This window comes from Periophthalmus magnuspinnatus, chromosome 13 (assembly GCF_009829125.3).
Source record: "Periophthalmus magnuspinnatus isolate fPerMag1 chromosome 13, fPerMag1.2.pri, whole genome shotgun sequence".
Taxonomy (NCBI): Eukaryota; Metazoa; Chordata; class Actinopteri; order Gobiiformes; family Gobiidae; genus Periophthalmus; species Periophthalmus magnuspinnatus.
Genome location: NC_047138.1, coordinates 9,229,581 through 9,246,226, shown reverse-complemented (window position 1 = coordinate 9,246,226; position 16,646 = coordinate 9,229,581). Strand labels below are relative to the sequence as shown.

The 16,646-nt window shown below is 37.6% G+C and overlaps 3 protein-coding genes across 3 annotated transcripts; all 3 read right to left on the bottom strand.

The window, feature by feature from the left end:
- Positions 1-733: 733 nt before the first annotated feature.
- On the bottom strand, positions 734-5,413 carry calm3a (calmodulin 3a (phosphorylase kinase, delta)). Its single transcript, XM_033976780.2, has 6 exons — positions 5,204-5,413; positions 3,916-3,946; positions 3,646-3,789; positions 3,222-3,328; positions 2,979-3,114; positions 734-2,282 (listed from the first exon to the last, which is right to left on the bottom strand). Exons 1-6 carry the CDS (start codon positions 5,204-5,206, stop codon positions 2,254-2,256), a joined length of 450 nt encoding a protein of 149 aa, XP_033832671.1. The 5' UTR covers positions 5,207-5,413; the 3' UTR covers positions 734-2,253.
- Positions 5,414-7,312: 1,899 nt separating this feature from the next.
- si:ch211-261a10.5 (potassium channel subfamily K member 13) lies at positions 7,313-9,095 on the bottom strand. Its single transcript, XM_033977438.1, has 3 exons — positions 8,762-9,095; positions 7,432-7,973; positions 7,313-7,384 (listed from the first exon to the last, which is right to left on the bottom strand). The coding sequence occupies exons 1-3, from the start codon at positions 9,093-9,095 to the stop codon at positions 7,313-7,315; spliced, it is 948 nt and encodes a 315-aa protein (XP_033833329.1).
- A 379-nt stretch (positions 9,096-9,474) lies between these two features.
- Positions 9,475-13,201, bottom strand: si:ch211-195m9.3 (uncharacterized). Its single transcript, XM_055226107.1, has 9 exons — positions 13,157-13,201; positions 12,873-12,920; positions 12,672-12,800; positions 12,221-12,291; positions 11,704-11,777; positions 11,264-11,408; positions 10,973-11,135; positions 10,856-10,909; positions 9,475-10,005 (listed from the first exon to the last, which is right to left on the bottom strand). The coding sequence occupies exons 6-9, from the start codon at positions 11,330-11,332 to the stop codon at positions 9,749-9,751; spliced, it is 543 nt and encodes a 180-aa protein (XP_055082082.1). The 5' UTR covers positions 11,333-11,408; positions 11,704-11,777; positions 12,221-12,291; positions 12,672-12,800; positions 12,873-12,920; positions 13,157-13,201; the 3' UTR covers positions 9,475-9,748.
- Between the last annotated feature and the right edge of the window lie 3,445 nt (positions 13,202-16,646).

Sequence of the window (16,646 nt, the reverse complement as noted above, 5' to 3'; positions counted from 1 at the left end):
GGCTTTTACTATGGATCAGACCTGGACGCCTGAGGGATTACACAGACATCTTGCTTCTAAATGTCACTGCGTTTTGGACGGAATTCTGTGCATTGTCATTAAAAACAGACTGTTTTGAAATCAGTGCTGCTTCTGTTAAGCTGAACCAAGGATACAGGAGAAATTATTGTTCCATTATTTTAGAAATTATCACAAGAAAAAAAAAAAAAAGTGAAGAGTGGTCTCGCGCAGCTTCAGAGGCGGTGACCGCACAGCTCAGCAGAGCCTCCTGGGGGAGCCTCACTGCCCCCTGCTGGACGCCCAGCTTCATTGACAGGATCTCCCTGTACACATTGTACATCTGTGGCCTTCGTGAAATTCTGCATAATAATTTGAAAAGTCTGTTATTTATTGTCCATATACTGTACATACCCATCATCACCTATTGTACATAATAGTTGAGTAGATTTTTTACTCTTTTTACTGTGAGGTGATATTATTTTTTATGTTTCATTTTACTCAATTTAACTTGATGTTTCAAGTATTTATTTATATGTGTGCTAAACGTGTAAATGCTTTAATTGGCTTGAATTCTCATTTATCCTGAATGTTTTTCTTTTGTTTCCTACAACAATCCCCAGTTAACTTGAAGCAGTGTTTTTAAGTCTTGACCAACAGAATCTGGTCAAGACTTGCAGAGGCAGCCGAAAAGTCTATTTGTTACACTCCATATGATACAATACAGAAATAAGCATTTTCAGCGCAGTTTAATTTATTTTCATTCATTTCAAAGCAACACTTGTAACAGAGTATTGAAGACATGCACTTTTGGTTAAGCATGATGGAGAAATATACGTAGGTGAAGTATAGCTCAGTCAATTTATTGGTGCATATAGAAAATATACAGACTGCCATAACTTTACAACAGTCCTTAATAACTTACTTTCAAATAGTCTCCCACACTGTGAGCCTACTAGCCAACATTTGGTTTACAATATAATGGCCGATATCTGTAATGCTGAACTTCTCTGCAACCCCATATCTACTGCATAGCCCAAAGATCCCTCCTGGACAGCAGAATAAATTAGACAGTAGACTCGAGAAATAAACGGCAAGCAGACAAAGTCACTTGACAAAAAATTGACACAAAATATATATATATATTAAAAAATATATATGAAGAGTTACCTCAAGGGCAATAGTAAAGTATTTTAGGACAAAACCATATTAATATACATTTAGCTCATAGTGCAAAAGAATGTTTTACTGGATTTTATTTATAATATTTAAGTGAACTACAGGTCCTGCAGAATATTGAGACATTTCTGAGGATTATGGCACATTTCAAAACTAAAGAAAAACTGATCACAGGTATTATTTTACTACAACAGGCAAACTTTACAATACACTAATATATCAAGATGTATACTGTGACCAAAGTTTGTCATGAACAGATAGTATATTTAGAACACAGTTATAAAGCAGTACATCAATATTATATTATTAGGATATGTGTTTGCAGAACAAAAGTATTAACTGCAGTCCTGGTTTGTTTCCACAACAAACACCCTGACACAACTCACTGACACTGCCTCCAATTAGTGCTGCAACATCCAAAACCCAACACTCAACAAGAAGCCAGAAAACATCCCACAGAGGGAATGGCAGACAGCACTGTGCAGATATGGGTCTGCCCAAACAGTGCTCACTTTCAACTGAGCACCCACAAACACCCTAAAACATATTTGCTCTTGCAACACTCAATAGTTAGATGTATTTTACAGATATAGCTATATAGTAATGTATATACCTGCAGAGTGTACACAATCTGACCACTAGTTCTGACGGGCTCCAGACCACCTCGTGACAAGAGACCGTCACAGAAAAGGTGCATGCAAGAACAGTACAAGAACCCAATTTAGGATGAGGAGAATCACTACTGCCACTAGTGCAACAAAGTCTATATTCTGTATTGATATTGCAAAGAGGTGGATGACCAGTTGTTCTCTAAGAACTGTGGCCTGGGTCTTTCTCTGTCTTTTCAGCTGCTATTTCCTCTAAATAATTCAGGAGAATCTTGGTCTGAAGTACAGGGCTTCAACCCTCTTAAAACTTGGTCCATTTGTTTCCCTATTCTGTTGTTTGCTAAACAGAGACCTTAAAATTAGCTGTAAAAGATAAATTGCACAAACTTGTAAATGTTAGGGGTCCTTTTTGTTTTAAAAGACAATCTTGAGAGGACAAGCAACATGGAGAGAAACGCCAATGTTCTTCTCACTTGGCGGTCATCATTTGGACAAACTCTGGAAAAGGAGAAAGTTTTTATTAAAAGCCACCACAAAATGCTTACAATTAAAAAGTTCAGCCAACAGGAGACAAGGTATGACAGATGAGTAGGGTAAAATCCTGAAAATTTTGTATATATTATTAATACAAATCTTTACATTTAATTCCTTCAAATAAATGATACAAAACCAAACTTTGATGCTTTAATAGGGCTCAGTTTCATGGTTTGATGTCATTACACTTGTTCTGATAATTTTCACAATATCAAATTCCCTGCGTAATTCTACAAATCTGATGCTTGAACCTAAGGCTCCTCCACTCCTTACTCAAACTGATTTTTAGGAGTTTTTAACCATTTTATTCTGGCTATCCTTCATTAGTTTTTGCAGTTATTCTAATTGCTTCATGTATGTTCGAGTAATCCTGCATAGTCTTGTATTTGAGGCTTGAGTGCTCAGAAAATCTGTTTTCACATATCTCCTAGCCCTGCCATTTCTGGTAAATCAGGGCAAATAGATGACAACATGAAAAGAAGGTATAACATTATATATATATAAAAAAAACCCCAAATCAATCAATAACCCTCCAAAAAGCACAACAATGACACTAAAGCTAGTCACATGCATATAGGAGCAAAGAAATGTCATGTGGCCAGCAGTTTAATGTAGAGCCATTGGCATGAATGCTAATAGTTATCAAACCAAAACTTGTACCTTCATAATTGACCTGACCATCCCCATCGATATCAGCCTCACGGATCATTTCGTCCACCTCTTCGTCAGTCAGCTTTTCCCCGAGATTGGTCATAACATGCCGTAGTTCTGCAGCGCTGATGTAACCATTTCCATCCTTTAAAATATGGAGGATAATTACAGGCATTTAATATTTGCAAACAAACTCAGCAAAAAAGTATATTTTGCTTAAGATGACACAGACAGCTTTAATGGTTTTGGCACCTTGTCAAAGACTCTGAAAGCTTCTCTGATCTCCTCCTCACTGTCTGTGTCTTTCATCTTCCTCGCCATCATGGTCAGAAACTCAGGGAAGTCAATAGTACCGTTACCTAGTCGCAGAACATAATGAGATGAACAACACTTCAATATTAAAAATAATAATTAATAATAACACAACTTATGCCAAGGCCTGGAATTATTTTAATTTCCTGAGGTAATATAGTGCATTTCTCTGCCTTCCTTTCTCACAACATGTTATATGTGGATGCATATAAAATATAACAACATATTTAACCTCATAATATAATGATGCTTCCTGGTCTAGGAGAGGTAAGATTAGACTACTACTTAAACATGACTCAAACAACACAGATATGTATTTGTATATGTACCCTTAGGGTATACTGAAGTTAGGTTTGCTGCTCACCATCAGCATCCACCTCATTGATCATGTCTTGCAGCTCCGCCTCAGTGGGATTCTGTCCAAGAGACCGCATGACTGTCCCCAACTCTTTTGTGGTGATGGTGCCATCACCATCTTTGTCGAAGAGTGAAAAGGCCTCCTTAAATTCTGCACAGTACAAACACAATCAGCGGATGCACTGCACTATTCTATACAGTCTTTTTATTAAGTGTGTTGTGACCATATTTATAACAAAAACAAAATGTTGCTGTGGATGCTATACAAGGAACCTACCAGCAATCTGCTCCTCAGTCAGCTGATCTGCCTGAATTAAAAGAAATGATAGTGTTTATGATTAACAGTTAAATTAGAAAACAATGCTTGATCAAACATAAGTCTGTGATTGTGAACTATGCTGGGTCCCACACAGGTTTTTCTAGACCCTTTCAAGAGTACTTCCACACATGGCAGCCTCAGACAGGAAAAGTGTAGAGAGGGAAGGGTATAAATACTCACAGCCAGGAATACACATGGCTGCTATAATTAGTGAGAAGCGAACAGGGTCGTCAATGTAGCACAGAGGATGAGAGCCACAATCTCCTTGAATTTAGCAGCCAGATACTGCATTATCAGGCGAGCCCTGCCAACTGTTGCCTGACAGGGATAGCTGCTAGTGTACAACTCTATATGCGGATGAATGAATGAACAACAATAAACATAGGCAGTCGTCCGACATCAGCCTTCTGTAAACAGAGCACCATGGGTCTGTCTTCTTTTGGCGTTTAAGTGTTTTGGAGGGTGCATTGCGGGTGCTGGCAGCCTGCTGCACCGAGCATGGTTTGGTTCAATGCGGGGGGAAGGGAGGGTCGGGAGGAAGGGTAGGTAGAGGATCATTCAACAAGCAGAATGCGGCTCAACGTTGTGACGCAAGACGTCATCATGGGCATAACCGAAGTGATCACATTTTATTTGAGAAGTATAAATTCTTTATATGTGGCTTATGCGCAGACAATAAGATTAAACTGTAGGCCTACTTTGTACTGTATCTGCTGACTGTTTGATATGTCAAATTGAGATCCGAGATCATTGAGATCCGTTTATTTATTGATACACATTAGCTCACACCTTGATCATTACGGTGAAATAATAATTACATTTGTCCATGTCCACCGCTTTCAACCAAATGACCCAAAAGAGATTAACAGGAGACATACGGCTGCTCGACGGGCTCCTCCCTTGATCGAAGCTTTGTGAGCACAATAACGATGATGTAATTTTAGATTGAAAATAATAAAATGCAACGTTGCCAAAAATATAAAAGAGATACTTGTGAATTATTCCACGCACTCGCATCACGCCACGCGATCACTGTGCAACGCATCGTCCTGACATGCAATAGCAGTAGCTGTGATAGGCCTTGATGATTGCGTTTTGGATTAGTGTACTTGCATTATGTCCTAAATAGTTCATATAAGGATTAGGGGAGAGCAAAAACGATATAAAGGCTAACATTAAGGTGGTCTCGTAAGACTGCACGAGCTATGCTATTCACGGCTACGTTGGTATAGCCCCCTATACTCACCATTGTCCTGTTGGCTTTTCAGGCTCCAAGAAGAGTCTTTAGCGGTTCTATGAAGAAGTACACTAGTTGTATTAGATATATAAACTCTATATTCAGGAGTATTTGTCTTGGAGTTTGTAAAATGTGACAAATAACGTGTGTAATGACAGCGTATTGCCGCAGAGGAGCTAGAGATCTCTGTGGCGCCGGGTGGTAAAATCATTGGGCACTGGTGGGTGTTATGCGGACTGCTTGGTGCCTGTATCCTTCCGATCTGCTTCACGGCTCTATTTTAGACACAGAGCCCACTGGCAGATGTAAATATGTATACACGGATATATGTAATCATGACTCTAAAAAAATCTTCTTAATCCAGATACAGCCATGTCTAAGAGGCTTTCAAGAAAATAAAAAATAATGAACGAAATGTCTAATTATACGATGCTTAATACGATAATTCATTTAACTGGCCTACTTGGCGCACTTTTTCATATTGTCTTTGACTGACATTGGCCACCAAGGGTAAGCTGTAATACTTTTTACTTTTTTTACTTTTCAAATTGTATAAAGGATATTCTGGAAAGAGCCAAATTCATGGAGCAAGCAATAATGTATGTATGTATGTATGTATGTATGTATGTATGTATGTATGTATGTATGTATGTATGTATGTATGATGTATGATGTATGTATGTATGTATGTATGTATGTATGTATGTATGTGCTGGCTTTCTGTAGCTCAGAGAATAGACTTTAAAGCAGCTCTGCTTGTGTATAAGTCTCTCCATGGCCTAGGTCCAAAGTATATCTCCGACATGTTAGTGCCATATGAACCATCTCGCAATTTGAGGACTTCAGGGACCGGCCTCCTGCTGGTGCCCAGAGTCAGGTCTAAACATGGGGAATCAGCGTTTCAGTTTTATGCAGCTAAAACTTGGAACAGTCTTCCTGAAGATGTGAGACAGACCTCTACTTTGACAATATTTAAATCCAGGCTCAAAACGGTTCTGTTTAGCTGTGTATATGACTGAAAGGTTTTTATTCTGCACTCTTCTCCTTTAATGGTAATTTTATGATGACAAAAGAAACATGGACTGACGGACTTTTATTAGACATAGTAAAGTGACAGGAAAGAATTTGAGAAGTGACAGGAAAGTTTTGTAAAGTAATGGGCTATACAAATAAACTTGCCTTGCCTGTGTTTGATGTATGAATGTGATGTATGTATGTATGTTTGATATATGTATGATGTATGAATGTGATGGATGTATGTGTGTATTGATGTATGTATGTATGTATGTATGTATGATGTGTATGTATGTTTGATTCGACGATCTATCTCCATGGGGATCCAAGATCCAAGATGGCGGCGCGCAGTGGACCGCTGTCTTGAGACCAGGATAAAATACAGCATTCAACACTTATAAAAAACCTTTAAAAAGTATGACTACAGGAGAAAAGCCAGAAGTAAGTGTAGATGGCCCCAAAGAGAGAAAGAGAGAGAGAGAGAGAGAGAGAATGTATGAATGTGATGTGTGTATGTATGTATGTATGTATGTATGTATGTATGTATGTATGTATGTATGTATGTATGTATGTATGTATGTATGTATGTATGTATGTATGTATGTTTGATGTATGTATGATGTATGAATGTGATGTATGTAATGCATGTGTGTGTATGTATGTATGTGTGTGTTTGTATTTATGCATGCATGTATGTATGTAGGTGTGTGTGTATGATGTATGTATGCATTTATTTACGTATTTATTTATTTATAAATAAATCCCTCTTAGTTTCTCTATGTACACAAAGCAAATATTGACCCTCTTATACAAACAGTGAAAATAACTAAAATTCTTTTATTAGGCATGTTGTTTTTATTACAATATAGAAGTGCTATACACATTTTTTAAATTCTCAAGCAAGAAAATAACACAGTCGACTTTTTCTCTGTAAAGAAATGGCCATACGCCAAAGAACACCAGCAGAGGGAGCCATAGATCTAAGTTGGTCTAGTAGTGCAAATACTTAACGCGTCATCTTCATCATATTGCTTAAAGAATAGTCTGTCTTTATGATCTTTACCAGATACTGTTTCCACTTTTGCATCATTACAAAAGCACTGGCTAATATCCCTTGGAAACTCTAAAGCCCATGGTTTTCTGTACCATGACCCATGAAGTGTTGGCATGCTGGATCTTTTTTGGCACAGTCTGAAAAAATGCCTGAATTTGACATATTTTACCCAATGGTACATGACATCGAGACATTTCAATAGCCAGTCCAGTCCCTGTCTGATGATGACAGATATGGCATTAAACAAGGAGTAGGTGCAGCACACTCCCAGTAGCATCAGTAAACAGTTGGCCACCTGGTACCCCCGAGTCTCCTCGTGCTGCTCCCGTTGACCGCTCACAAAGTCTCCAAAGCCCACTGTGCTGAAAGCTACAAAACAAAAGTACAAGCTCTCCATGTAGCTCCAACCCTCCATGACAGAATAGACTAAAGCTGCACAGCAAGCAACCAGTAGAACAGCAACAAGTAGTACAAGGGTCACTTGAAGTATTGACGGTTTCCAGTTATTTTCATCATCTTCATGATTTCTATCTTGCAGGCTGCTGTGGTGGGATTTCCCTCTACAACACCACATGAGAGACACACTTAAAAATGTGATGACTCGCTCCAAAAAAAGGTTGAAGAAAAGGATTGTTGCGGAACAGCCCAGAAGACCATAGAAAACAAGTAGAATCTTTCCTGTAACAGTGGATGGGGCCGACACTCCAAAGCCTATTTTACAAAAGAAAAACAAAACATGACATTTTGTCATCCACCACAAATGGAAATAACCTACCTGTAAATATGGAAGAATCTTAGTAGCTGTCTTTTTATACTTTATATGGGAATGTAAGTGTATATTAATGTAAGTTATGATGGATATAGCAACAATAACTGATCTCCTCTGTTGACCTTTTCAAAAAATGGCAAGGAAAGTATTCTTGCTTAAGAAAACAATGACAGAATCCACTAGCGAGAGGTGGGACTGAATCAATAACTTCAGATTAGTGGTTTTGTGCAGATCCATTCGTCATGTTTAACACTTTATAATACACTCTAAATGCCTGTACATCAATGTAATACTAAAATGGTAATAACAAGAATAACTGAAAATGTGGTAAACATCGAAATGTAAATTGGGTTTGTGAGATGATGATTTTATCTTTCCAGTTGTGAATAAATGTACAACTTTGACCAGTAAAATCTGGTTTTCATGTTCACTCAGAAACTGATGCAACAGTGGGAAAGAAGGGTGGTGTAAATGAAAGTGATCAGCTCTTACATTACAGTTTCCACTAAGATAATTAGATCCATAAAGGTGCTTGTAAAATTGATTTTACTCTGACCATATTTTTTCTGACTTGTTGCCCATATGGTAAGGCAAATGTTGATTTAGACAAATAGACAAAATTTTACACTGTTGTGAAGTTTAATTTACTTGTGATTTTTTTTTTTTTTTTTTTTATATTCTTAAAAGATTTATACATTTCCTTCCCCAAAAGCACTCCTATGTTACTCACCAATGGTGGAGACGACTGTTCCCACAAAATAGAAAGCCCCTGGGAAGTCCCATAGGGCCCTTCCCTGCTGTGCTCTGATTCCGGCTGTCCTGGCCTCTTCATAGTGGTATAAAATGGACTTAATCTCCGCATGGCTAATGTTATGCTCTTCACTGAAGGTTTTAAGCCTGCTAGTCCAAAGACGATGGGCTTGAAGCTCAAATGGTCTCTCCAAAAAAGAGAAGATGGCTGCTCCAGCCAGCATGTAGAGGGCAATAAGTATGCCCAACAGGAAAAAGCGAGCACTGTCCCTACCAGGGGTGAGGGACGAGCACCTGCAAGCCTCTTTCCTCATATCTTCAATACAATAAGCTCAACTTTGACAAAACTTAACTATGATGTATTCAATGTTTTTCCTTCAATTATAAGTTGAAAGCTACTAAACTTCTTATGTACCTGTAATGCTGGAGCTGTGTGGCTTTCAAAATGACAGTAATCATCTCTGCTGCTCCTTATCTTCAACTCAATAATGCTTCTTTGCTTTATTTTTATGAGCCTCAAACACACTGTGGCCCTGAATCTCCCTAAGGTAAAATTGCCTCTCAATTGTTTATCCTTATATGACTGTATAAGAAATGTGATATTATAAGTATGTACCACTGATGGCTTTAATCAAACTATTAGTGTAATTTTATCCCTAAGTTATGGACAAAAATAAACAGAGAAATTCTAACAATTCTTTCAAGTTTTATTGATAAAATTATAAACTTTGTCAATACAATCAGCTGTGACATTGGGCTCATTAGCTAAATGTCTGTCAACAATCACAAGGTGCAAAGGGTATGTAATATATAGCTGAGTTTAGCATATGTGACATGAGAACATTTCTTAACTGTAAAATAAAACCGAGTGTATCTCCATGCTGTTAGCTTAATGTGGTTCTTAGCTTCAGGTCATAGATGCAATCAAAATATATTTTCACATCTTGGTCACCTGAGTTGGCGTTGTCTATTGTTGACATGTGGATATAATAAAATAAAGAGCCTCAAAAACAGTCTTGTGATCCAAGTTGACAAAAACTTTAGTTCTACTAAAGAAATACACTTTGCCAGTTGTGAGTTCAGGCAAAATGCACTTCCCAGGATCCTTTGAGCTCATGACACCTCGGGCTTCAAAATAAACAAGTCCTCCTTTGGGATAGACCTTCAACACATTGCTAAACACAATGCTGTGCACCGAAACACTCTCCACTTTTCCAAGGTTGACTGCACACAAAAATATTAGCATATACAGTTTACACACACTAAATAAAAGACACATGCTTTTTTTCACTGTCTGACATGAAATCAAATTAAACTTTTCCCGTTTTAGGTCAGTTAGAATTACAAAAATCATTTATCTTTGCTAAATGCCAGAATAATGATTGAAGGATTTTTGATAGACAATTTTTACTTCTTCAATGTCAGACGTTTACATACAGTAAGGTTACTATGACTTTAAACAATTTAGGAAAGCCCAGATGATGATGTCATGTCTTTGGAAGCATCTGAAGGCACAGCTGACACACTGCTTCTTTGTTTAACATCATGGGAAAGTCAAAAGAAGTAAGCCAAGATGTCAGCAAGATAACTGTGGACAATTCTGGTTCATCCTTGAGTGGAGTTTTCAGAATGTGTCATGTCTATCCGTTCCAACAATTAAACACCATAGGAATGTGTAGTCATCAGCAGATCTGAAAAGGCGTGTATGATCAAGGCAGCCTACAAACTGGGCTCAGTGACAACAGTTGTGTCAGGAGGAATGGGCCAAAATCCCTGCCAACTACTGTGAGACGCTTCGGAAGGACCCAAGTCATACACTTTAAAGGCAATGGTAACAAATACTAATGAAATGTATGTAAAGGTCTACCTTTGAAGAAAGAAATGAAAAATTGTCTTAAAAACCTTCTTTTATTATTCTGGCATTTCACATATACAAATGATTTTGGTAATCCTAATTGACCTAAAAGAGGAAAAGTTTAATCTGATTTCATGTCAGATGGTGACAAAAAAGAGTATGTGTCTTTCTATATGGTGTATGTAAACATCTGGTTTAAACTGTATCTGGGTAACTTACCCTTGTTGCAAAGTTTCTGTTTCTCTTGGTTCATTATGGACAAAAGTGGGGAACCTATATAAGTGGAAATATAAATATATTATTTAATATTATTGATATGTCACTGTTCACACTTACCTTTAGTCTGCCTTTTGCTGCTGGTTTGGTTTGGTTGCCAAGGTGACAGTTTCCCCAAGCAGCAGGACCATAAAGACCTGTTGTAGTAGAGATGACCACAGCACTGCAGTCCTTTCTTTGCAGAGTACAGCAGCTGTCTACTCTCACTAATGCAACATGTTTCCTGATGAGTTAGTCAGTCAAATGTGACAAAATTAGTAGAATGATCAAATTTTATATGATAATATACACAATTTATTTGTATATCAAATAAAAATTGGATTGAATTTGTATTGTTGTACAGGTGTGTACCTCTTTCTTTTGCAGTCTGGACCCACAGCATAAAGCAGGTTTTGATGTCACGTTATAGAGTGATCCCATGCAACATTTCAAGTTAGGACTCTTAACATCATAAGCTTCTGTCCCACAGCACTGGATATTGTCCCGTTTTCTGTGGCTAAAAAAAATCAGGATAATGTTCATGGTGCCTAGGTGGCTGCATATTTGTTACTCCCACATTCGTCTCTGTCGATTTCTCCCTAATATATTTTCCTAAAGACAATAATGGCAGGAATTTTGACACCACAGCCCAGACAGGAACTCTCAAAGCATGCAGACATTCTGTCACTGATCCATAACATTCCAGCTGCAGCCCTGCCTCTGGAATCAGCTGAAAAGTTACATTTTCCCATGCTTTCAAAAGGGTGTTTTTAGGGTGTTGTATTATAGGAATATAGAGATATGTAAAATACCTGTATCCATTGCAGCAAATTTGTGTTGAAGCATTGTAGACTTGATTTCCACAACAGTGATTCTCTGGATGGCACTGGAAGAGACAAAATGGAAATTACCTTCAGCTCATCCTATAAAGAAATGCCCACACGCCCTCCTAACAACATCAACAAAATACTAGGATTGCAACAGTCTGTTTTTTTTCTGAAATAATAAATGCTACAAAAAGCTGTAGTTCCCACATCCCATTTAAAATCTTACCTATATGTCTAGAAAATGTTTTTTCTTCATGTCCAGTTGCACACAGTAACCCAATGTATCGAGACCTCAAGATTGAATGTTCAAATACTAGACCAACTTGGATACTCTTAAAAAAGCAGGGAGGTGGAGCTCCGCATGCGTACCGAGTACAGCTACTCTAGTGACAGATTATGAAAATTCAGGACTGTACAACCTTATGTTGCATATTCTGATTGAAAAGGTTATAACTTAACAGTATTAATAGTAGACACAGAGCTAAATATCAATATCTACTACTTTATTTTGTTGTTTGCTCTCTGGTTGGTGGACATCTTGGTGGTGGTGTGGGCCTTTATTGTCAGCGTAGCCTAAAAAGAAAATAAAAAGGTTGGTAGAAAAGCACCAATTGATTGCTGTTGTTATCATACAAGTATTTGATAAGCCCAACACCTTGCACTACAGAGGATCTACAGAATTTGGAGTTAACTAAGAGCATGTAATATTATACAATATATATAATATAGATCATAAGTTCCCCTGTTTCCTAATTCCCACTATCCACAGAGGCCAACATGTCTAATTCACATTCAAAGCAGAGCAAAAATATCAACACATTACTCTCAATATGATCTTTGATATTTCCTACTACAGTATGCTGTTGCTGTCAGAAAACAGTGGTCACCATACAATATCCATGCCACCATAACGCGCTTACTAGAAGAGTTCAAAGGTCAAAACGGAAAAATACCATTAATATGATTGCACGATTCAGTATTTATGTTGTACTGGTGCCGTCCATAGCACTGGTGAGCGGGGGAATGCCTGGGTAATATGACTTTTTCCCCATTTGGACCGCAACACAAATCCTTAACAGGGGCTGTAAAAAAAAAAAAAAAAATGTTTACTAATGAAAGCATTAGAAAGAGAAAGAAAGTTTAAGTCTACATACCTGTATCAGTCTGTGTAGACTCATTAAGGACTCCCTCACAACAGGATGCTGAGGGAGAAAAGTGTTTGTCACTAATGGTTTATATTGGAAAACTCCACCTCTGTGCTTGAGTAACAGTAATAGAACTATTCTGCGGAGTGTCCTGACAGTGTACATTTACTTCTACTAATTAAGTAATTAAGTTTTTTTTTTCTCACCCACCATTGCTATAATTTACATTGTTACTACAAGTACAATACTAATATATCCTCTTTCTCTCTTCAACTACTTTTCTCAACAGTTACCTTCACACTCAGACCATGGTGTCACTGAAAGTATGTCATTCTTCTCACAACAGCACTCAGTCTGAACGTTGAACTGGTCCTGACCACAGCACTGGTGGTAAGCAGACTTCCTTGACAACATGACCTTACTGCCGTTACGACCACAACACAAAAATGGTTCTGTGAAAAATATTGTATTCAGAAAACTGTAACAGCGATAGACTGGGTTACACTTTTAGAGTAACCGCAACACAAATCCTTAACAGGGGCTGTAAAAAAGATTTTTTACAATAAAAGCATTAGAAAGAGAAAGAAAGTTTAAGTCTACATACCTGTATCAGTCTGTGTAGACTCATTAAGGACTCCCTCACAACAGGATGCTGAGAGAGAAAAGTGTTTGTCACTAATGGTTTATATTGGAAAACTCCACCTCTGTGCTTGAGTAACAGTAATAGAACTATTCTGCGGAGTGTCCTGACAGTGTACATTTACTTCTACTAATTAAGTAATTAAGTATTTTTTCTCTCACCCACCATTGCTATAATTTACATTGTTACTACAAGTACAATACAAATATATCCTCTCTTTTATACTACTTTTCTCAACACTTACCTTCACACTCAGACCATGGTGTCACTGAAAGTATGTCATTCTTCTCACAACAGCACTCAGTCTGAACGTTGAACTGGTCCTGACCACAGCACTGGTGGTAAGCAGACTTCCTTGACAACATGACCTTACTGCCGTTACGACCACAACACAAAAATGGTTCTGTGAAAAATATTGTATTCAGAAAACTGTAACAGCGATAGACTGGGTTACACTTTTAGAGTAACCGCAACACAAATCCTTAACAGGGGCTGTAAAAAAGATTTTTTTACAATAAAAGCATTAGAAAGAGAAAGAAAGTTTAAGTCTACGTACCTGTATCAGCAATGTTCTGTGCAGACTCATTAAGGACTCTCTCACGACAGGATGCTGAGGGAGAAAAGTGTTTGTCACTAATGGTTTATATTGGAAAACTCCACCTCTGTGCTTGAGTAACAGTAATAGAACTATTCTGCGGAGTGTCCTGACAGTGTACATTTACTTCTACTAATTAAGTAATTAAGTTTTTTTTTCTCACCCACCATTGCTATAATTTACATTGTTACTACAAGTACAATACTAATATATCCTCTTTCTCTCTTCAACTACTTTTCTCAACACTTACCTTCACACTCAGACCATGGTGTCACTGAAAGTATGTCATTCTTCTCACAACAGCATTCAGTCTGAACGTTGAACTGGTCCTGACCACAGCACTGGTGGTAAGCAGACTTCCTTGACAACATGACCTTACTGCCGTTACGACCACAACACAAAAATGGTTCTGTGAAAAATATTGTATTCAGAAAACTGTAACAGCGATAGACTGGGTTACACTTTTAGAGTAACCGCAACACAAATCCTTAACAGGGGCTGTAAAAATTTTTTTTTACAATAAAAGCATTAGAAAGAGAAAGAAAGTTTAAGTCTATGTACCTGTATCAGCAATGTTCTGTGTAGACTCATTAAGGACTCTCTCACAACAGGATGCTGAGGGAGAAAAGTGTTTGTCACTAATGGTTTATATTGGAAAACTCCACCTTTGTGCTTGAGTAACAGTAATAGAACTATTCTGCGGAGTGTCCTGACAGTGTACATTTACTTCTACTAATTAAGTAATTACGTATTTTTTCTCTTACCCATCATTGCTATAATTTACATTGTTACTACAAGTACAATACTAATATATCCTCTTTCTCTCTTCAACTACTTTTCTCAACAGTTACCTTCACACTCAGACAATGGTGTCACTGAAAGTATGTCATTCTTCTCACAACAGCATTCAGTCTGAACGTTGAACTGGTCCTGACCACAGCACTGGTGGTAAGCAGACTTCCTTGACAACATGACCTTACTGCCGTTATGACCACAACACAAAAATGGTTCTGTGAAAAATATTGTATTCAGAAAACTGTAACAGCGATAAACTGGGTTACACTTTTAGAGTAATATACCTGTATGATTAAGATTTGGTGGCACTGCAAAGCACCTATGCTCAGGAGACTTTCTCTTTAAAATAACCTTCTTGTTAATTTGTCCACAACACAATTGGCTGTCCTCATCAAATGCCTCTGTGAAGAAATAAAGGACATATCATTCAGCATACAGAGCAAATCTGAAAACTACAGTAGCCCTCTACCGCTCTGTTATTAAAACATAACAGTATCAATATACTGCATTTTTACTCACCTCCTCCACAACACTGGGCTCTTGCCGTGGGCCTAATTAAAACAGTAGACTGGCAGCATATTTCATTTAGTGGATTATAAGATTGTAGTCCACAGCATTCTGACACCTCCTGAGTGAGCAGGTCAGTGAGATTGGCTACAATAAACCACAAAAACTGACTTAGCATTATCATACTTATGATGTGTGCTCTTTGGGTGCTCTTGCTCCATTCAATCAGTTATAAGCAATTAGAGATTTAAAAAAAAAAAAAAAGTTTAAACCCCCACCTGTTGGAAGAAGAATTGAACTTTATTGTTGTAGTGCGTTATTGCTGTGTAACATACTTTAACAGACATTTAAGTTTAAGTTTTGAATGACACCTGTGATGATTTACTGCTGTAGCTCTATAAATAGAGCTTGATTGGATAGTTACTATTTGAGCCATAGGGTAGACCTAAATCAATATTAGAATAATTACATCATCAATTTGCTTATAAGAATTTAGAAGAAGAAGAATTTAATAAACATACAGTAACACTAAAGTACAAAAAGAGAAAATGTTGATTTTATTCAATATTACCTTGGTCATTAGTTGTACAACAAGTAGAATATTCTGGGTTGAATGTCTGGTTTCCACATTGAGGCAGCAGTTTTTTGCTGGTATAATTACATAAAAGTTACAGAGTTAGTGTCTCAAACACTTCAGTTGGTAGCCGAAAAATAATGCCTTAAATTTAATCACATACCCATTAGAATCTTTAGTTTCCTCTTTTGCTGATATGAACACTGATGCTGTCAACAAAGAGATGATTGACTGAGAACCGTGCAGCGATGTTTCAATGTCGGTTTATACAGAGTGCTAAGTGAAATACTGCTAAACTACAACCCTACTACTACTAAAACAGACAAAAATGATAACACATTAAAAAGGCTATAAACAAAACAGACCGGAGACGTGGATGCGTAAACGTGACTGTCTCACCTGTTCAGGTGTCTGATCGCTCTGTTAAAATTGGAAACATTGACTCACCTTGAAGGCAGACGCCAAATGTGAGCAACACTGCAAAACACCACCGTCAAATAATGTTCAGAAAGTTACCCAAAGTTTTAATGATCACAGGTAAATCGTGATAAACTCTTGTGTAGCTTACCCAGCCCAGAGGAGCGCACCAGGTCCATCATCTTTATGGCAAAAGTCTCAGGACATGCATGCTTTAAATCCAAACGAATCCAAACCAAACCAATTAGCCACACC